General features: G+C 39.5%; 1 protein-coding gene across 5 annotated transcripts in view; it reads left to right on the top strand.

Moving 5' to 3' along the window:
* arhgap32b (Rho GTPase activating protein 32b) overlaps nucleotides 1–22,997 on the top strand; it is a 221,406-nt gene that overhangs the window by 142,861 nt on the left and 55,548 nt on the right. For all 5 annotated transcript variants that reach the window (XM_078172161.1, XM_078172163.1, XM_078172162.1 and 2 more), the window contains 6 exons: nucleotides 5,722–5,808; nucleotides 13,201–13,338; nucleotides 14,279–14,371; nucleotides 15,853–15,975; nucleotides 16,382–16,459; nucleotides 22,040–22,121. In XM_078172161.1, the coding sequence (XP_078028287.1) occupies nucleotides 5,722–5,808; nucleotides 13,201–13,338; nucleotides 14,279–14,371; nucleotides 15,853–15,975; nucleotides 16,382–16,459; nucleotides 22,040–22,121 (601 nt within the window). The remainder of the gene's footprint in view (nucleotides 1–5,721; nucleotides 5,809–13,200; nucleotides 13,339–14,278; nucleotides 14,372–15,852; nucleotides 15,976–16,381; nucleotides 16,460–22,039; nucleotides 22,122–22,997) is intronic.

The following is a 22,997-nucleotide window of genomic DNA, read 5'->3' as shown; positions in this document are numbered from 1 at the left end:
GTCTGCGACTACTTTCTCAAGGATCTTTGACATAAAGGGAAGATTAGATATTGGTCTATAGTTGGCTAACACCTCTGGATCCAGGGTGGGCTTTTTTAGTAGAGGTTTAATTACAGCTACCTTAAAAGACTGTGGTACATAGCCTGTTAATAAGGATATATTGATCATATCTAATATATGAGTGTTAACTAAAGGAAAGACCTCCTTAAGTAGCCTAGTTGGGATGGGGTCTAAGAGACACGTTGATGATTTAGATGAAGAAATCACTGCTGTCAATTCTTGAAGAGAAATTGGGGAGAAGCAATCTAAATATATATTAGGTCTTACAGCTGTGTTTGAGGTTAGATAGGTACTATCTGAGGACAGGAGGTCATGAATTTTGCCTCTAATAGTTAGAATTTTGTCATTAAAAAAGCTCATAAAATCATTACTGCTAAGGGCTAAAGGAATACAAGGCTCAATAGAGCTTTGACTCTCAGTCAGCCTGGCTACAGTGCTGAAAAGAAACCTGGGGTTGTTCTTGTTTTCTTCTATTAATGCTGAGTAATAGTTTGCTCTGGCATTGCGGAGGCCCCTCTTATAAGTTTTGAGACTGTCTGTCCAGATTAAACGAGATTCTTCCAGTTTGGTCAATCGCCAATTCCTTTCAAATTTTCGCGACATTTGTTTTAACTTACGGGTTTGAGAGTTATACCAAGGAGCGAACTGTAGCGCTTTGTTTACTTGAATGGGGATAGAATTGTTCAGTTGTGCAGCTCTTCAAATATTATCAGACTGAATCCAGACAGTGAAACAACAGAGTTGTCTTTTTGGGCCATAGGGCATAATGTGACAATGTAATTACACTGTTTGGCCAGTGCAAAAATTGTCTTCAAAGACTAGTGCACTTATTGGGGTACTGGTTTACTATCTGAGCTTAGTATGTTAACATGCTAACATTTGCTAACAGCACTAAACACAAAGTATAGCTGGGGCTGATGGTAATATATTTAGTTTTGTAGGTATTTGGTGATAAACCACAAAATTGAGGGAATAAAATTTTGACTTGACAGTCCAGCTTGAGGAGAACATGAATGTCGGAACCAACTTTCATGACGATCCATCCAGTAGACCTTTCAGTCTGAACCAAAGTGGTGGACCCAACAGCTGTCACACTAACAATGCTGCTAGCATGGATAAAAATCAGTTCACCAACAAACAATATTAAAATCCACGCTAAAACCTGAAGGCCGCTGATGTGTGAGAATGTGGGGCTGAATACATTTAAAAGCTGAAGAGAAGTTGACGAGGTGTATTCCATCATTGTGAAAACATCCCAGATAATGAACATGTTGAACACAGTTTTGTAATGCTGCTTTTAGCCTGTCTTACAGCACAGCTTTGAGATTCCCTACATTCTATATTAAAAAAGCAAGGCTTTGTCTGTTTGTTGCAACAGCAGTGATCTCAGTCAATCAAGGCTATTGCTCGTCTCCTCAGTCCCAGCTGGTCATTGGGCAGCTGTCCTTTTTCTTAAATATACATCCAAACCCTTAAATGTGTGCCTCTGTGGGCTCACTTGTATCATTTGTGTTATTTCTTTTGCTGGCTGCTTTGTCAAGAGATTGGCTTTTGCTTGTGCATTGAGTGCATAAGATTTCTGGGTTGCTCACTGCAGATACTGAACAACAGAGAGGTAATTAGGTAATTTGCTGTCATACTAGTTTGTGTCTCTGAAAAGAGACATGGCAACAGAAAAGGGCATTGTGGTTCTGTGAAAGCTCTATGTAGCACAGCTTCTGCATGAACAACTGTCTTTAAATCAAGCCCTCTCAAATGGGAACAAAAACACTTCCATGTGTTGTTCTCCCCTCACTGGCACCATGACATTGCTCAGACAATATCTGTTTAGTGGACCTTGGGAGCACATAAATACCTCTGGTCTCCAGTTTTAATGCGTGCTGTTGTAAAAGCATAAAAAGTTTCTTTTGTCTGAATAATGAGAAGCAGATTTAATTTAAAAAGCTGAAGTAAATTGAAATGAAAAAAGAAAACATTAAAAAAGCAGTTTTGAGAGAGGTGACTGAGATGTACTAAACATACAAAGCTATGGAGCATTGAGAAACAGAGAAACATGCTCAGACTGTAGAGGGACTGTAAGGGCTCATTTATGCTCCCTTTACGTACAAAAATGTATACGTCCGTTTCAAACGATGTTACCGTCACTGCCCACATACTTCCATGCGCCCTTTATGTTGGCATGGATGTCAACCAATATATCCACCAGGAGGCAGCCCAGCATCAAAAATTTATGACAACAACAAACGTACCTCTTGCATAAAAGACAAAAACAGAGGCAGCGTTGTAGGAGGCGGTGGTCGGTGAGGCCGTTAAATACGTCGCGACTAGAGGACAGAGAATTCTTTTCTCTAGTACTGCCGATGAGAGAAATTAAATTGTTATTTCTTCTTCGTGTCTCACTAGAGCTACGTATCCGGTAGAGTCAGCAACACTGCCCCCACGGTTCCCAATGGTACTGCTCCGTTTGGCCTGTATCCGTAAGCTTTATGGAAACGTGCAGAAATACGGACGAAATGAACGCGGAGCACGGACAGAAGGCTCCGTCCGTATCCAGAACCGTATTTAACGTTGAGCATAAATGAGCCCTTAGAATGAGTGTCTGTGGCATTGAACAATATACCATTGTTTCTGATGCAGACTCCCCCAAACCTGAAACTACTTGCCAATGTGCAGAGACCTCACCCCACCGGGCTACATGATGTGCTACATCATATCTTAATAATGTTTTCTGGTGTGAAAAGCTCAATAGAGAAAACTGCTGCTGAGAAGAGAATGACATATGGTTATTAGAGAGTCATGTGACTTAATGACCCCAAACCTGTAATGGTGTGTTCACACTGAACGCACAGCGAATTTTAGCATCGTGTTACTTTGGTAGATTCAGCTGCTGTGTTTTTAGGAGTATCTTACAACTGGCAAATATTCACCCTTAACAGCTGTACTAATGTTTGTGCTATCTGAGTTGTGGCTGGTTTTGAGGCTTATGTAACCACTGTTCAAACCGTGGCAAGTTTAAAATACATTAGTAAACTATAACTATAAAATGAAGGGGTAATGAGGTTTTGTTGCCTCTTGCAGCAGCTGTAGACAGAAAAAAATAACTCACTAGGCTGACTGCTGGTAACTTTTAAGGTGGAACGTTTACTTGTAATGTTACTCAGTGCATGAGTTGTTGACGTGAATCCATTAACACACCTTAAATTTCAGTATGACAACTCAGACAATTTTATTAGTTTTTATTGACATAAAATTTTAGTAATGAGTGTATCTTCAAGAATTTAAAATACAAATTTATTTAGACCTGATCATGCATATATAGTTGCATATGCAGTACATACTTTCTACATTTTTTCCTACATTCTAATCCTCACTTGGAGATCACTACACCCTGTGCTTGCCTGAGAGGGACCAAATGCGCAAATCTGCTATTTTTAAATATCCCATGGAGAGAGACTTTCACTGCAACCCTATTTTGTTCTGAAAATGTTGGCATGTAACTTTGTTCTGTGGAGGATAAACAAGGTGCAGACTTTCCTCTGTGTCACCAACGATGAAGAAATACAGCGAGTGCTGGACGTAACAGTGAGTGACAATAACCCCACCCACATTTAAGAGTACTGTTTGCGATGAAAATGTTAAACGGACCTAGGGTCTAGGTACCATGTCTGAAGGGTTACTTTTGGTTCCAAAGGTACTATACTGAAAGTGTGTGATGGCATTGGGGCTTTGGTTTGCAGTGGTTTGGCTTTCTTGAAAGGCGCTATATAAATTAAAGTTATTATCATTAGTATTATTATTATTATTAAAGTGCAACCAATAGCTAGAATCATGTGATGTAAACATGGTGCCCGGAGGCTCCTTGCTCTGGACCAGCATAAACCAAGACAGTAACAATCTATTATTTTCATAGTATCACAGCAGCACATTACTGCTTTATTCCCTTCATTGTTATCTTTCCACAATAAAAGATCAACTTAAATCACTCAGAGCATTTTTCTAAGAAGCAACTCAACAAAATAACTTGCATAAGTCACAAATGCATATTTTCAGAACTTAACATGTAGACCTATCGCTTCACTCAATAATCTCCGAGCCCTCTCCTTGTCTGTTCGGTCCCTGTACAGTACTGACTGAGAGCGGTAGAGTTCCAGGTGCCCACAGATGACAACAATAACTTTGTCCTTCATTACTGAATCTCGGTAACATCAGAAGAGTTTTTTTTAGGTTTTCACAATACAGTGTCACCCAAATTTCCCGGTTAAGTAGTAAGTAGTGCGAATTTTATGTCTTTGTGTCATTGTTGTCGCATCATTTACGTTACCTGCCTTTTGAGATAACGTTCTTTAAAAAAGACAGAAAAAAATGAGAATTACAAAGGAATATAAAATTCATTTGTGTTACATCTGAAGGGAACACATTTAAAGTAATTTGTATAGTTATCTCATTTATTTTTGTGTTGGTCTTTGGATTGTGTACTTAAAATGATAAACTCCTGAACTGGTAGGTGAATGCATTGTATTCCAGGTATGTTATGAAACTGATGGATAATAACTTGCAATAATAATTTTTTTATGCAGGTGTAGTTTTGTGTAACTAACATATGATGTTGGTTTTGTCTATAACAGATAATAATCATAAAAAACAAACAAAAAAGAATTATACAGTTGCTCTTTATAAGCCTTTAGATTTAGATGTATTTTCCATTAAGGTTTAAGTTGTAGTTTTTCCTTCTAAGGAGGGCACACTGAACTGAGAACTGCTTGTTACATCGTTACATCACACAATAGTGAGGTAGTAAGGATGAAGCTGTCGAGGAAGACAGCAGCCTCTTCCTAACACAGCTGTCCATATTATTCTGTTTAGTGTTAAGTGCTCTCTACTAAGCAGATGCTGGTGGTGCCAGCACTCCCAGCGTCTTGTTTCCTCATCTATATTTCATTCATCAACATGTGGGCAATTAGTGCTGTTCCACTTGGAAATCATCTTATACATATCCATCTATTTTCAGAGGCTTACTGTTAGTGGAATATGTTTGAATGTTTCCCCCTTTTCTTTCATGTATTTTGTGTTGCCCCCTACTTTTCATGTAGTGTAGATCAGTATTGTGAGTAAAAGCCACCTTTCATCCTTGCTTTGTCTGTATGGGCTGGAATGTTGGAAAAGAAAATGTATGTTTTAGAGATGTTTCCTTTGAGTAGTACGATCTTGGACATCTAAAGTAAAGGTAATGGTGAAATCTAAACTAAAAATGTAGCTGTAAAGTTAATAAAAGACTTTTTCTACACTGTTTGACAGCAGCTCATATTTATTTCAAATCTTGTGCCAGCACTTCATTAAAGCTACAGCATATTACATTATTACATTATGACTGAAATAGTCATAGCTGAATCATTAAATGAAATGGAAAATATCTTCTCTGGTTTTGTTTCATGCAGGTTTCCCTGCCCGACATGTTTGACAGACCTCAGGATGATGAACAGAATTTATAGTTTCGTGGATTTTGTACATACTGTAGATCTGTCCACCCAGGAGTTTGTAATAATGGACCTGTCAAAGGCTTTGTGAGGTTGAAGATGTTGAGGGCAATTTTCTTGATCACCACTATCTGATTTTTTTTCTTCTCTTGAAATGACCAATGCTGTCTTTCTCTGTGTCTTTCAGTTGTCCCTTGGGGATGAACAGTGTGAAGTGACGCGGAACGGCTATGAGTCGAAGGAGCTGGTGTACTTAGTTCATATTTACTGCCAGGTAAGACTCCACTGGGTTTGATGGTGCAGTCATACAGAAATACAGATACTGTACATGCCTAACCTCCCACAACATGCATACACTTAGATATAATAACATACAGACTCCCACACAGACTCTACTTCATCTGCAACAACAACACACACACACACACACACACACACACACACACACGCACATACCGGCATTTGTAAAAATGTATAAATGCTTTTTACTTCGTCTAAAAACTCATTAAAAGTGATTTCCAACCCACAAATGATGGTTCAGCACAACCTGTTCAGATACCTAGCATAGTCATCTCTTTGAGCAGAATGCTGGCTCAGGCTCAAACATTTCTGAAACACCTAACTTATTGTTTCAAAAATCCAAGTTATGTGGGACTTTGGAACTGAAGTGAGAAGAGATGTGGATGAATGCCAGCATGGGTGAGGGATTCTGAAGAATGAAAAAGTCTTCAGAGTGTGAATTCTTCAAATGCTGAGCTATTACAAAATACTGTACATATGTTTTCACATATTTGATGATATTACCTCGGCAGAATTTTTGGATTTAATTCCTCATGTTGATCTGCTGGAGGGTAGGCTGCAATGTTTTCTGTTTTTAGATATTTCTGCATCATTATTGAAAACTGAATCATTCATTGCAACAATTACTGGTGGCGGAATCCACCAAGTATCATTTTTATGCCTACATGCCAGCGATAGCTGTAACCAGAGATATTATGTTTTTAGGTTGCATGTCCGTCTGTCCGTCTGTCTGTCCAACCATCCAACCATACGTCCGTACATTGGTATGTCAGTACATTGGTACGTTCGATCCCTACTTGTGAACATGGTATCTCAAGAATGCCTTTAGGAAATTTCTTCATATTTAGCACAAATGTCCCCCTCAACTCAACGATGAACCAACTAGATTTTGATAGTCAAAGGTCAAGGTCAATGTGACTTTGCATCCTTCTTATTCTCATGAACGCAGTATCTCATGAATGCCTTTAGGGAATTTTGTTCAAATTTTGCACAAATGTTCACTTGAACTCAACAATGAACTAATTAGATTTTCGTTTGTAAAAGTCTAGGTCACTGTGACCTTGCATTTGTCTCATTCTAGTGACAATGATATCTCAAAAATTTCTTAAGATTTGGCACAAAAGAACACTTGGACTGAAGAATAAACTGATTGGAATTTGTTGGTTAAAGGTCAAAGGTCACTGTGACCTCACAAAACATGTTTTTGGCTAGTATTCAAGAATTCATTTGCTAATTATGACAAACTTCACACCAATGTCTAATTCTGTATAATGATGAAGTGATGACATTTTATAACCAAAAGGTCAAAGGTCAACTTCACTGTAACATCATAATGTTCTGCAAAAACATTTTTCTGGCCATTATTCACTGTCATATCTCGGGAACAGAAGGGGAGCCATTTAGTCATATGCTGAATTAGTGACACTAATCTTGGGTGTCCACCTTGAAAATGTGCTGATTGTATAGATTTTCTGTGCTGCTGGGGGAAAGCATCCATGTTCCTCACAGACAAAAAAACTGTAAGGGAAACTTGACTGGTACGTGGAGGCATACAACCATGGGGCAGTAATTCTAGTTTATTATTGTGGGTAGAGGCCTCATGGAGTGTTCCCTTCATGTGGCACTACTGTGTCCATGGTGTTCTCCTTATAACAGTGCATTCATTGCTCAGTGTCATCCCAGAGGTTTTGTCAGTGTAGAAAAGTTGGCTCTTAAGTTGGTCATCTTTAAAATTCCTATTTAAGGAGGGATGTCAGAGTAACGTTACAGCCAAATTATTTATGATAACATCATATAATTTTGCAAGAAGTTTGACTAACTCAAAATTGGGCATAGCCTTAAAGTAGAACACACATGCACACCAGCTGCTTAGAAGCTTTGCCCTAGCCTCCTCCAGTGACATTTTTCATTCTGGTTTCATGCATTTCCCTCCACAGATCATATTCCATTTGCACGACCTTGGCAATGCCACACAAGAATGTGGCTGTGTACTTGGAAATTCCAACTTATTACAGCCATCAGAAAAATGCTAAAGCTACCCTAGTGCTATTTGAAAATGGAAAAAAAATGGCAAAGAGTTGGCCTTGACTTCTACACTCAGAGCTTTAAACAGAGAAAGTGGCACAGCTCAGTGAGATTGGTTTAGTTCCACAGACCCAGAAAGGGGGAGGGGGGGGGGGGGGGGGGGGGGGGTAACTAGAAGCACCATCTGAAAGTGGGGCAGGACAGCATAAAGAGTTCCCCGGGCCCTCCCAGTGTGTCTTTACCAGCCAGCGCTTTTAAAACAGCACTAGAATCAGTGGGCTGAGTGGTGCACTGCAGTCCCGTCGCACAAGCCCTGGCCTCAGTACAGAAGAATCTTTCTAGGCCAAATCAAAGTGAAAGACTTTTTCCACCACTAGTCTCTCTCAGTGGGTTTTGTGGTTTGGAGCCCCGTCTTACTGGATGGAAAAGAAACAACAAATCCATGGAAGAACTCTTAGATTTTTTTTTTGAAGAAAAGTTACATTTAATATGGTGGATTGAGGGCAAAATTCTCGAGGTTTGCACTTGCACTGTTGGCATTTAATCACTGCATTTTACTATGAAGGGCTGAGTAAGCTGTTGATGTTCTTTGTTGTGAAGACATTTCCACTATCAAAGTATACAAGTCCATGAGAGAACTGATTGCCATTTTCTTTTTTTCTGTTTTTTTTTGAGACTGCGCCATTGTGTTAGAGGCATGAAAAGAAAATGAAAAGACTGTCTGTGGGGACAAAAACAGAAGGGACAATCCCAGGGAAAAAAGGAAGCAGAGGAGTCACAACAGTGCTGGCTGATAAAGGGTTTAGTGGGCTTGTCTTTATGCTGATACAGAGGCTTGTGGCTCTTCTTGGAATGTTATCCACAAAGTTCAATTACTAGCAACAAAAAAAATGGTGTCAGCATTTGACCTTGAGCTTTTGACAATACCAGACAACACTGCTTTGGTTTATTAAGGTGCTACATCAGATAACAGCCATTAGATATCTGGCACCTTAGCTGCTAAGTGCTTCACTATTTTCACCAGCTGGTCACTAACTTTGTCTGCTGTTTTGTGCTGAGCAGGTAGTGTACAGTGGGTTCACAGAGCGTTTTCACTGAAAACAGCTGTCTGCATGATGCAGATGAGAGTGGTTAGAGTTAACCAAAACAGTACAGTTGCAGGCTGTATAACAAAAACAATGAGCTGTGAGACATTAAAATGCTCTGCAGAGCTGAGGGGAACTGCACAGTCAGGTCTGGGTTTCCATGGTCATGGAAAACCTGGAAAGTAATGGAATTTCACAATCCCATTTTCCAGGCCTGGAAAAGTCATAGGATTAGCAAAAATCATTGAAGGTTATGGAAGAGTCATGGAATTTTTGTGTGTAATGAAATTGTTACAGTAGTCTTTCATGGATAACATTTTTTAAAATGTAACATAATGGCCAATTTATGGCCGTTATGTTGATGTGTGATGTCTGTTTACCATTACATGCATCTCTTCATTTCCTCCTGCATTCCGTCTCTCCCTCCGTATACACCAGCTAATTAGGGGCCGGGCAGCCTAAGCTGCCAGAACCCAATTGATATCCTGCATCATCTTCTTCTTCTTCTTCTTCTTCTTCTTCTTCCGAGGAAATCCTACTTCCCATGCGCGAAAAATCACCAAACTTTGCACAAAGGTCCAGTCCCATGCCAGATTGCCTCAGCTGCAAAAACAGGCCAATAGTCCTGATGGTGGCGGTACAGCAAGTTAAAGTTAAAAATTTTGAGAATTCACAACAAATCAACCATACGTGCTACAGATTTGCAACTTTAACCAAAATGTAGCTCCATTACTGAAGAAACTTTTGTACATTTAAACCAGGGCTCAACAATAACGATTGCCCGATTGCCCGGGGCAAGTAAAACTCAAGGTCGGACATGTAAACTAACAACTCACTTGCCCAATCGGGCAAATTGCTAAAAATAGTAAAAGTTAATAACTAATTGATAAAATAAATGTATTTTAAAACGTGCTCCTTCTGCTCTGATGCAGTGGTCTCTCTGCCTGAAGTCACAGGCACACGCTGTGTAACAATGTCCTGCCCACAGCCCCCATTGATATTATTTTGCGCGATGGACGCTTCATATAATAACATAACAATATACTATTTATGGTGTTATGTCATCGTGTCATTTCTGTCTCTACATGGTCACGTGTTAACAATTCTGCTCTGCTCTCTGTATCGCGCACAGCGGAGTTCCGCCACACACACAGCTGAGCACGCTAGAGTGTGGCTCAGCCGCATTTTCCTGACCAAACCTGACCCCGAGCCCGGTGCAGTTTGTCAGCTGACAAAGTTATTGTTATGGACACTGTGTAAATAACCATCAACAGACTGCTGTTACGCACAGACAAACATGCTGGCAGCACGGCACCCGTGCTGAGCTTGTGTTGCGTTCAGGCATTGTCACGTAAATAACAACTTCCAGCACTTAAATAGGTCATAGCACAGAACAGCAGCATGTCAAGTGACTTTTTACTTTTATTATGTTCAATACAATTGTATGTTGCTAAATCTTGAGACACCTCATATGTAAGCTAGACAGACATTTCACCTGCTCATTACTGTGCACAAATGTACTGTATGTACTTAGTCCTAAAGAGCCCTTCTGGTGCCAGTAGATACATAGAAACTTCCCAGCAGGCTGTGCTTTGCAAGCATACAAAAAAGTTTCACGCATGTGAAAATTATTTTTCATGCGTGTGCTTCACCTCCGCTGCTACAACTCCATCCTAGGGGAAACACTTTTGTGTGCATTTTGTGCAACAGGGGGATGTGGTAGTCTACTGGTAGTGTAGAGAGAGAGCTAAGTAGCGTTGAAGTAGAGTAGAGCAGGGCAGAGAGATGGAAGCAAAATATATTAAACCCCATGTTAATACAGCAGAACTGGAGAGAGGGGTGAAAAATAAATAGAGGTGGGCATGGCTCAAGTAGGGCACAAAATTATAGACGGAGAACGATTGACAAAAATTCTCTGACCAACTTGCCCGACCGGGCAAGTGAAAAAAAACCTTAGCGTTGAACCCTGATTTAAACCTATTGCAAATTATGAAGTCCATCACTCTGTTTTTTTTTCAAAAACTGTAAAACTTATTAAACCTATCTCCTCCCACAATTTTTGCTCAATTGACACCGAACTTGCTACAGAGCATCTTCAGACTTCAGTCCTACACAAACAATCCACACAGATTTTTGATTTATCGAAAATTGAGCCTACAGTGCACCAAAATGTTTGACTGTAAATGGTATTGTAAACATATACTTGCAAATTCTTGCTAAATACATTTTCAATGTTCATTTAAAAAAATGACAAAATTTTGGAGTCATGGTAGATGATGTTTGGAAAATATCAGAATTTTATCTCAAAAACTGAATTTTTTACAGCATTTTGAATTTCACTCTCATGCGAACAATTGAAGTCAATGCAAAAATGGCATTTTTAAACATCAGTTTTTCACTTGTGGAGCCAGTAAATCATTGTTAAAAACAAATTACCAACTGTCCAACTGCTGTCTAGATGCAATTTGTGTATTTTTGGATTTTTGTCTTAATAACTGAATTTTTGATTGTTTCAAATCTGCCTTTACACACTAACAGCTGCTGTCTTGCACACAGGTGACTGGCTTAGTCAGTTTGTGAAGCTACATGTGACATTTCTGTTTGCCAATTAGCTCAGTGAGATAGAGGATGGTTCTTGGTGTTGAAGATTGTGAGTTCAAGCCTCAGCTCATGCAACATTTCCATATGAGAAATCTACCCAAACTTTTCATAAAGGTCCAGTCCCATGCCAGATGTCCTCAACTGGAAACACAAGACAATAGTGCTCAAAACTTTGAAAATTCATAACAAATCAACCATATGTGCTATAGCTTTGGAACTTTCACTTTGAAATTTGCTTTTCCATGGCATGGATGGCTACTGTCTGGCACCCTGATGCTTGGCTTAGTCAATTTGCGAAGCCACACATGAACTGTCACTTGTCAATTAGCTCAGTGAGATAGAGCATAGTCTCTTATGCTTAGAATGCCACCTTTTTTCATCTTCCTACACTCTGCTTGTTGCTCAGAATTGCCAATTTTGCCTAAAATTGCCCAGCCCCGACCATTGCTGTGCAGCAGCTATAATTGAAATTTAAGATTACAGGCAAGTAGGGCAAGAAAATGATATATTTATATTATAGGTCCTTGAAAAGTCATGGAAAAGTTTTGAAACTTTGTCTATGAAAATGTGTGGGAAACTATTTGGGTGATAATTATCCGTGGGTTTGTCACTACTACAAGTTGTCACGTGATCCATTGTTAATATAAAAAAAATATTTATTGTAGTCACAGTAAGGCAAGAATAAAGGTTATACTGCTAGAGTTGTTGGATTGCAATGAAAAGTATATTTTTGTGTCATCCACACAGCAGTTGAAGAAAACATCATGGCTTGGTATCACCTGCATGTAAATTTAAAACAACAGTGGGCCAAGAATGGACCCTTGGGGAAATCCACAATTAATTTGACTTACAGAGGAATAGGAGTCTGCATTTGCAACACAGAAGGCTCTATTGAACAGATAAAAAAAAAAGCTAGACAGATGAAGAAAAACTTAAGCTTCCACATGGCTATGCAGACTCAACACTGGGACAACTGAGGCAATGGGGCACTGAACACTCTGTGTGAATTTGTGCTTTATGAACTCGAGTACTATGGCTGTGTGCACGTTTTATCTCTTACTGCAGATCACATAGTTGCAGTAAATCGCAAGTAAAGCCACATTGTACACTACTGCAGATGATTTCCAAAGCATGCTATAAGCGTGCTGTATTTTTAGGTTGATAAAACCCTTTTTCTACCTTCCAAGCACCCACCGGCACCAAAAGGCACCAACCCATAAGAGCCCTCGAAACTTTCAGCTAGTTGATTATCATATTGTTCTGAAATGAAAGGAAACTAATTACTGCCTGAAAGTTGGGAAAATGCACCCATTAGGCTAAAATATCAGTCTGTTCTTTAGAAACACCTGGAGGCAGTGTAAAGCACACTGAATTAGTATTATGGGTAATGGGCATGCATTATGTCTTCCTCCTTTCCCACAACTGTTTCACGCACCTGGAGTGTCCTGAAATATTGTGCATGCTGTCACTACTAATTATACAGCGTTTGCTGCATTGACACAGTGATTGTGCAGCACTCCTTTTGAAGTGCCTGTTAAATATATTGTATTGTAATGTTTCTATGTTTTTCTATGGGTTTTATGATGCATTGTTGGTTTAATTTAAGGGAGGGTTTTGTCATGTTTTTTTTAATTTTTAATTTTGTTGCTCTGAAGGGCCGAAGTTGGATTGTGAAGCGCAGCTATGAAGATTTCCGTGTCCTGGACAAGCACCTCCACCTCTGCATCTACGACCGACGGTTCTCACAGCTGCCTGAGCTGCCTCGATTGGACAGTCTGACTGACCAGTCAGAGGCAAGAGCTGAAAACACACATCTACACACTTTCAGGGCTGTAAGCAAAATAATCCAGTATGGCACTTTACTGGATTTAGATCCCATTTTCTTCACATTTTAACTAGAAATAAATATTGGCCACAGGTAAAGGCTCATGAAAGGACCTTTTATTTTAATACAGTATGCAGTAATGCATCTCACAGAGCTTGATGTATGCTCTCACTGAACCAGTCGGTGCTTGGTCAGCCCCTAAATTGAATGAATGGTAGCTGCCAGTATACTTGAAAAATACAAGATAAAAAGGTATCAGGTATCAGATGAAACCTGTTGCTGTGCTTTGATATCCAATATGACCTACATGGCTTTTGTGTTTGGAATGCACCAGGTGATATTTTGCCGGCTCTTCCCTCTACAGCCCACATGTGAAATGTATTCTGAGCCAAACAAAACCTTTATGGTCTAATTGAGGAATGCACAGGTTAGGTATCAATCCAAACAGGTAAAACCAGTTTTTGACCAGGGTGTGTGGTGTGTGTGTGTGTGTGTGTGTGTGTGTGTGTGTGTGTGAGAGAGAGAGAGAGAGAGAGAGAGAGAGAGAGAGTTCAGCCACTAAAGCCTAACCTGCTGTCTACCCTTTCTTCTCAGTAAAGTTAAGTGTCATCATTAAGTGAAATGTGCAGAAATGTTCCCTTGTAACATGAAATCATAGCCCTAAATGTCATTTCAATTGGTTTACTACCATGCAACACTCTTCAGCTGTGTAATTAGCTGCCTTTGTCACTCAGGAAACACATAACTAAAGGAGCTGATGATTTTTAATGGTAATGATTAACACCCATTGTAGCAGCTAAGTGTAGTGTTCAGTGTGTTAGGTGTGGATTATTGCATACAGTGAATGGTATTATCTGAAGTAAATGTAATGACTCTAACTGGCCTGTGTGTGTTTTCTGCCATGTTAGTCAGTTTCTCAGATGTTGTTGGCTTACCTCTCCCGGCTCTCAGCCATCGCTGACAACAAGATCAACTGTGGGCCTGCCCTCACATGGATGGAGGTAAGACTGCGCTGTCATCTGTCAAAAAAGGTTTTTTTTTTTGTAACTTTTATTAAAAAAACTGTCACTATATCCACACATTCACAATAGTACCTGAGACAGTCTATGAAATAAAAAATCCTGTTCAGTTTCCACCGTGAAAAGTTGTGGATGGTACCTATGGAACCAATCCTAAACATCCCCGTTTTTGCTCACCCCTTTGTTGGGGTACCTAGCACACAGATCTGGTGCTCAAATGTGGAGCTGGAAACACTGCAGTCCATTGATTGGTCAATAGAGGACGGTCACTCTTGCTCAGGGCTGAGTTGTTGCTGGTTTTGAGGCTTACGTAATCTCTGTTCATACTATGGCAAGTCTTTCATACATCAGTAAACTACAGCTATAAAAATAAAGGATGTTTTGCTGCCTCTCACAGCAGCTGTAGCCTGAGAAAAAAAAAAAAATAAATTCACTGGACTGACTGCCAGTAACTTTGAAGGTGGCACTTTTACTTGTAATGTTCCTCAATGCATGAGTTGACAACATCAATCCATCAGGACACCTTAAATTTCAATATGACAACTTTGACCATTCCATTAGCTTTTGTAATGAGTAGATCTTTAAGCACTTAAAATATTTATTAATTTTGACCGGATTTTGTGAACTGCATATATTCTAATCCTCACTTGGAGAGAAAAAAAAGTGGCCCAGAGTGTTGTTGCTCTGTGCTATGACATCACTAAACCCCTGTGTCTGACTAAAAAGGACTAAATGCACAAACATGCTATTTTTAAATATCCCATGGAGAAAGACTCTCACTGCAGCCTGTTCTAATATGTTCTGATAATGTCGGCATGCAACTCCGTTCTGTGGATGATAAATGAGGTGCAGATTTTCATCTGTGTCACCAGTGAAGAGGAAATACTGCGAGTGTTGGACGGAGCAGTGAGTGATAGCAACCCTGCCCACACTTAAGAGTATTGTTAGCAGTAAAAAATGCTAAACAGACCTAGGGTCTAGGTGTCATGTCTGAAGGGTTACTTTTGGTTCCAAAGGTACTATACCAAAAGGGATTGGTGGAAACAGGGCTTTATTCCACAATCCTACCTTATATACAGCACGTAGAGGCAGCATAAATTGGGAATATTCCTGCTCTGAACAGGCAATGACACTGCACGGTTGTGTAATGCAGCAAAGAAAAATATCTAAAAAAATCACAATGGCATATTGCAAAGAGCAAAGCATCAATTCATTTGGAAAAGTAGGCAAATATTTAAGTAGGCAATACTACAGTATAGCTCTAAGATTACAAACTTGTAGAAGACATCAGCAGCAGTTTCTAACCATCCTAGCTATTATTGTTCTCAACAATAAAAATACTTGAATAAGCTGGTCGAAAAGAAGTTGCTGTTTCTATGGCAGGATTATTATTTTGTCATTTATCAGCCAAAGGCTGCCACTGTTGTGAAATGAAGTGTAAGTCTTGTTTGTGTGTATACTAGGTTGACAATAAGGGAAATCATCTGCTGGTTCATGAAGAGTCGTCTATCAATGTGCCAGCTATTGCTGCTGCCCATGTCATCAAGCGCTACATTGCCCAGGCGTCAGACGAGCTGTCCTTTGAGGTGACAACAACAACAGTTCACACACACACCTACACACACACACACACACACACACACACACAGACTCACGCACTGTCTCTAAATATACTGAGATTCTACTAGAATTCTTCGCAGATACTCGTCATCTGTAGCTGACAGACAGAGATAGAGAAAAAGCGAAAAAGAACTGCAGGAGCAATAAACATGTCTTTCAAATACAAATGTTCACTCTGAGCAAACTCAGCACCTGAATTGGTACATTTTTAGACATCAAGTCACTTCACTCAGAACACTCCTTAATAAAATTGCAACTGAAAGTTAAAGCCTCACTATATAATGCCTTCAGCATCAGCAATCACTGATGTCTTCCATCGACAAAAGGTGAAGGGACAATCAAACACATCTTTTGCCTTCCTTCCCTCTGCAGGTTGGTGACATTGTGTCAGTGATTGACATGCCCCCTAAAGAGGACACCACATGGTGGAGGGGCAAGCATGGCTTTCAGGTATGCAGCTCACAAACACACATCCACATAGGTTTTATCTTTCTCTGTCTTTTCCTCTGGCTGTAAACTTTTGATTTGTTCTAGTTTCAAGGACAAGGAGAGAACTTTGCTTTGGAAAAGCAGATTTCAAATATTCAGTTTTTTGAAAGACATAGCAAGATACAAATCCTCTTTCCTGTGAAGGTCATTAGCAGACTACATGGTGTGTGCCCCCTCTCTGTAACGCTGAACTGATTCATAGTCTTGCACAGTCTTCAGTACAGTCCAACAACACATGTAAACTTATGCTTTTTAGAACTTTTGTTACAATCTTTGTTCTGACTGTTTCAGCTCTCAGCATCATGTAGTCAAAACATTTTATGTCCTAATGGTACTCTCAGGTTTCAGTGGAATGAAGTGAAAAGAATGTACACAGCACACATAATTTCATTTTGGGCTGTAAGAAAAGAAACTGTTGAATTCTAGCTGCTGCTGCGGTGAGTTGGGGCAGGGTATTTTTAGGAGGAAGAAGGAATAGGTGCAAGAGGAGGTAGTTTAAAGAATGGAAGAGAATGAAGACAATGGAGAAATACAGGAGGGTCCCTCAGTAACACTGCCCAGACCTTAACTTTTTGAAAACTTCTCAAATCATCTATGTGCTATTAATCCACACAGCACCTGAGTATGCATTAGGAGGTTGATTCAGCATCACTCATGGCTCAAACTCACAACCACAGACACCAAGAGCAGGTCATGATTTTGTGAAGCTACCTGCTAAGTGAGAAACCACAGTCTGGTTTCGACAGTCACAAGGGTTACATGTAAAGGCAGATTTCAAACTATGTTAAAATTCAGTTAAGTTCATGAACATTGGAAATTTGAGAATCTGTAGTAGCTGTCTACAGTACTGTTTACACTAAAATGTTCTGATGCACTGTGGGCTCAGTTTTTGATATTTCAAAAATCTGTCTGAATGGTTTATGGAGGACCGTCGGAAGATACTGTATAGGGAATTAAGTGTCAATTAAGCTAAAAGGGGATAGGTTTAACAGTGATGGACTTTAGAATTCCTGTTGGTTGAAGTATCTGAACAAAAACATAAAGGACAAAGAATAACAGATCATTATGGCCAAAGTACCTTTTCATTTACATTTTAATCAAGTGTTCAATTCTAAAGTACGCACATTCCACAGGAAATGTGACGTGGTTTAGGCTTGCATTCAAGTACATTGAGAGACGTTTGAATAACTCCCAAATTGAACATTAGTTTCAAAAGGAAAACAACACTCAAGTAAAGTCAGTGCACCCTCCATACATAACATTAAAACATCTAACATTTGATAGGAACTGTAAGTGAGGTAACTTATCAGACACAATTCCTCAGCAAAACTAGTGTATTCATGCTGTTTTTAAGGTAGCAGTATGTAACATTCTAATTAACATGAAAAGTAGAATAAAAATAAATAGAATGACAACAGCTGCTGCCGATGCACTAATGTAGGATCCCCTCACTGTTTGACTGTCATCATACTCTTTCGTGAACCTTATCTTAGCAGACTTTGCAAATAACTGTTATTTGCACGGTATCAGTTTTGAAATATCTAAACCAATTCCATATTACTGATGATGAATGTTTTCTAGGGACCAACCCCTTCATGTTGTCATCCTCTTTTCCAAATAAAGGAGGAAGGGCTACCGGATGTGTGTATAGAACCACACATAGAACTGCAATTGATTGAATATGCACTGTAGCACTATACTAACGATCTCTTTGTAAAGCAGATCGTGGAGACGCTTTAATCATTCATGATCTAATATCGTCATATCACCCACCCCTAGCAGGAATAATTATAAATTTAAGTGCTGCCTGGTCCCTGATTCACATCTTATTGTATTACAAGCTGTTCTGAAACAGAGGTTAATAATAATAGATCAGTTTATTATGTTCATGTTAAGCCCAGTTCAGACCAAAGATTCGTGGCAAGACTAGTCAAAACAGGCAACCTCCAATGTGCTGTTCTGTAGGGTTGTAAAAATGTGGCGGTTCACACCAATGCAACTAGATGAGATGGTGTATCATCTCTATGTAACAACTCTCTATACTTCTGTTCTGATTTTCAGCTTCTCAGGCTTATTTTGTGGCTGAATATGATTTAAAGCTTGTCAAAATATGAATGAGGATAGTGATAATGAGATACTGGCTGTTGTTTTGTTTGTAGTAGAAACAAACAAAACAAGCATCATGACTATATTCATGATAAATACGCCACAATAATATAAATAACCAGTGCCAATGATAAGTCAGTGCAAATGTGTATGTGTGTAGGGGAGGGGTCAACACACTGTCTGCAGTCATTTTGACTTGAACAGCGGACTTCACAACCAGCTGATTGGCTGTTGAAACAGGTGACGTGCTTCACATTCTAAAACCAGCCAACAGCGATTTGACCAGCTGAGTTGCAGGTGACACCATAAGCCAGCTTGAGTCAAGCTTTGCATGTCGTCGCAAATCTTTGGTCTAAACTAGACTTTAAATGTATGTGTATGGCTACACCCAGACAAATATGTACAAAATACTGTGGGCCTGATTTACTGAGAGCACATTCAGACAGAAAGCAGCCCTGCACAAAAAGAAGACGGGGCTGCAATGGTGGGGGTGTACTGATGAGACATGTAATATGATCCAGAAAGACAAGTTTAAATAGAGAGCTCTGGGCATGAGGATTTTCTGTAGGCCAGTGAGGAAGTTAGTGTCACTCTGGTTCCCTTGTCCAAAAGCCTATGAGATTTTTCCATTGGATTTTGGATCATTTTTGAAGCCTAAATACAGTTGTCAGAGGAAAAAAACAAATGTTTTGAGTAACATAAAAGCTTCAAAATTCACAGTGGGGTATTTACAGATGTATTATGTCATAGAATGAGACATGAAAGTCTCATAAGCTTGTGTTAAACACAGACCTTATTTTAGGCATTTAACCAAAAACCCATTCAAAAAACCCATTGACTTCTAGACGAGGGAACCAGGAGTGCTAAAATGCTATCTCATTTCAGGGTTTTAGGACTCCTGGAGCACTCTGTAACAGAAGAATGCACTTTACTGATAGACAGGGTTTGACATCTCTGAAAAGTTAGTAGCAGTTGTTTTATCTTTTGTCACAATGATTGTGAGGTAAACAGTTGAAAAACACAGTAAACAGTACAACATAAGCTATCAGGAATGTGTGTCTGCTTGCATGAATGTGACCGGACACTGCAGCACCTTGTCGGATGATATCTATTTGCATTGCAGCAAGTTTTTTAACTGCGTTTGTTGCTGGAGACCTCTGTGTTGGCACCCATGTCACACTGCCGCACTTGCTTTTTTCAAAATAAAGACAGAATCAAGTGAGTATCTTCCAAAGTTACAGTTTTTACAACAAAAATTACGCTTTGTGTTGCAAGTCAGCACTGACACATTATCGAGGGAAACCCAAAGAGGGAATACTGTACTAAAAAGACTGTAACTTAGAATGATATCCACTGGATTTAATTAACTTGGACGTGTCCTATCAGGCCTCGGCCCTTTTTGTTTCCTGTGAATCCCCCTGCATTAATATTAAGACATAAAGATAATACTTTATGAGTAATATTTTGTGTAGTTGTTAAAGTGTCAGTTTGATTTGAATAGTAACCGAGGTAAATGTTTTAGATTTCAGATAACTATATCATCATTTCTTTTCTGAGCTTGTTGATCTCTGACCTGTGCCTGCTGAGCTGTCCTCATCCTCCTGCGTAATGATCTGTTGCCATGCTGCCACAAATTCAAAGTAAACAGCAGCGGTGACATCATGTCAGAGTAAACACAAAGTAACCTGTGTCTTGAACATTGCAGTATAAATAAAGTTAATAGTATTATTAATACTGCCCATCATCTAAACATTTTCAATCAAGGCCTACTTTTGAGGCTGAAGTCTGGCTGAACCTCCTCTGACCTGCTGCATCCTCCCCTCACTGCTGTCCCTTCTTGTGTGTTTTGGCTCTCTTCCTACAAGAAGTAGCTCTGCCAGTCAGGCTCAGTGACAGGGTGGCAGCCGGCAGACACTACTGATCACTTCAGTTGTATTTCAGAGCAGTTGTCAGTGGCTGGAGACCGCTGCCTTCCTCTGAATTATGGAGTTGCTACCTCTGAGGAGGCAGTTTTTAACTGATAGATGTTGACTTTTTAAAGCTAAATGAAGAAAAAACAGATTCTTTTAATTGAACCAACTGCACTCAATGCTTGGTGGCCTTAGCAAGGCCAACTAATATTATTAACTTGGAAGTGGTTTTAGACTCTCATTTACATTTTAATTCTCATTTTAACAAGGTCATTCAAACATCCCTTTTTCATCTTTGAAACATAACTAAGGTCACATCTTTTTTAACCCAGAAGGATGCCGAAATACTCACTCATGCTTTTATCACCAACTGTTCAGACTGTTGCAGTTCCCTTTTCACTGGACTACCCAAAAAGCCTGAAAGAAAACTACAGCTAGTCCAGTAGGCTGCAATCAGTGTTGACTAAAACAAGGAAAATGGATCACATCCCCCCACTGCACAAGTCACTACACTGGCTACCTGTATCTTTTAGAATTGATTTTAAAGTTCGTTTACTTGTTAATAAAGCTTTAAATAACCTTGTCCATCCATACATTAGAGATTTTCAATCATTTTATGTTCCAGCCAGATCACTAAGGTCCTCCACTGCTTTACTTTTAAATGTTCCTCATGTGCCTCATAAAAGTACTGGTGAGAGCACTTTGTTTTTATGCCCCTACACTGTGGAATTCACCTCTCACCTCTCACCTCTGGATATTAGAATGGCGAGCTCTCTTGGTATTTTTAAACGTAAATTAAAGACCTATCTTTTTAATCGGCTTTTAATGTGGAGTAACATTATAGCCTTGATTTTCAAGTTTTAACCATTGTTTTTTTTACCTTGTTTTATCTCTCCTGTTCATTTTTTTCTATTTCATTTATCTATTCACTCTCTTTTTATTCTATGGAGTTTTAATAATGTTTTTGTTAGTTTGTCTTGTGCCTGTGTCATTCCAATTTTGCCATGTGAAGCACTTTTAGCTGCATGTTTGTATGAAAGGTGCTATATAAATGAAGTTGTACCTGCAGCCTTTTTATATGAGATTTAAGCTTGCTAGATCCATACTAATGGCTGACTGAACTCAAAGGACATGTGTTGGGGAACTGCCTGAGCAGCAAATGCACAGAACTGCAGTACCATCTGTATCCATTAGGAGGTAGTCAGTTAGCCAGTCAGTGAGAGGTTATGTGTGTGTGTGCCATTTGGCACAGGGTTACATCTGGCTGTTTTATACAATGAACGATTTAAATTCAGGGTTTTTAAATACATTTTATATTGAAAACAGAGCCGCACCAAAGCTGGTGTACGAATGCATTTAATATGTACCACATGAGTGATATAGTCATTCTCACACCATATGACAAGCACACCTCGGTGGAGATACTGTGTCATGTCTCTCTCTCTCTGTCTTCATTTTATTTTCTAAATCTGATTGTACTTCCTCCCTCCTCACCTTGCCTTTCTCACTCCTGTACTGTCTCCAGGTTGGCTTCTTTCCCAGTGAGTGTGTGGAGCTCATAAATGATAAAGTGCCGCAGTCCATGACCAACACGGTGCCAAAGCCAGGTACTCCTCCTCCTCCTCCTCCTCCTCTTAAACCATTCACAGGATATGTGTTGGAAGGAAGTTATCACTGATGGCAGTTAATGTCTCACTGATTCGGCTGTATGTTCAGGAAGCGGTTATGTCGTAGGTGTGTTTCACATGGTGCCCACAAATATTATTGCTGATTTGACATATTTGTGTCATGGAATAGATTTTGTCTCTACAGTGGATTTCTAGTATATCTTCACACACCATCATTTCATAATGTGTGTGTGAATACAGTGGAGGTATAGATATTGGCCAATCTGAAAATGAAACCAATGTACAGAGCCCCATTAAATGTTTTGCCTGTTTTTATAGAACTGAATCACAGTACATAATCATCAGTATAAAGACTTTAATTTCTGAGCATGTTACAGTGAAAGGAAATGGATTATTCTGACACAGCATGCCCTGAAATAGCCGGCTTATTATGTTATATTGACTCAGCACTGTGCAAATCCTCTGCAAATAACTGTGCTAATCTATTGCTGTCCAGAGCAAACAGATAAGCTCTTTAGCACACTCCTGAGAGCGTCAAAGACAGATGTATAACATAAACCCTCTTGGAATCAAAGAGAACACTTCCTAACATTTGGCAGCTGTGATACTTGAGACTCAGATGACTTTAGATGTTGCTGAACTTTGCCCTCACTTCTTCACACACTGAATTATACACTGCAGCTCATGACATGTTCCTGTGACCGAGCTTATTTGATCAAAAAAAAACAAGTCACGTCCAAGTCTTCCAAATCCAAAGACTGATCTAACCAATATGACTCACTGTCACAGCCATCAGGCTGGCTTTGGGGTGGGTGAGTGGAGCCAGGGTTTCTAACCATCGAAAAGCCCCCGAGA

This window comes from Epinephelus lanceolatus, chromosome 11 (assembly GCF_041903045.1).
Source record: "Epinephelus lanceolatus isolate andai-2023 chromosome 11, ASM4190304v1, whole genome shotgun sequence".
NCBI classification, from domain to species: Eukaryota; Metazoa; Chordata; class Actinopteri; order Perciformes; family Serranidae; genus Epinephelus; species Epinephelus lanceolatus.
This window is presented reverse-complemented; position numbering and strand designations above follow the sequence as displayed.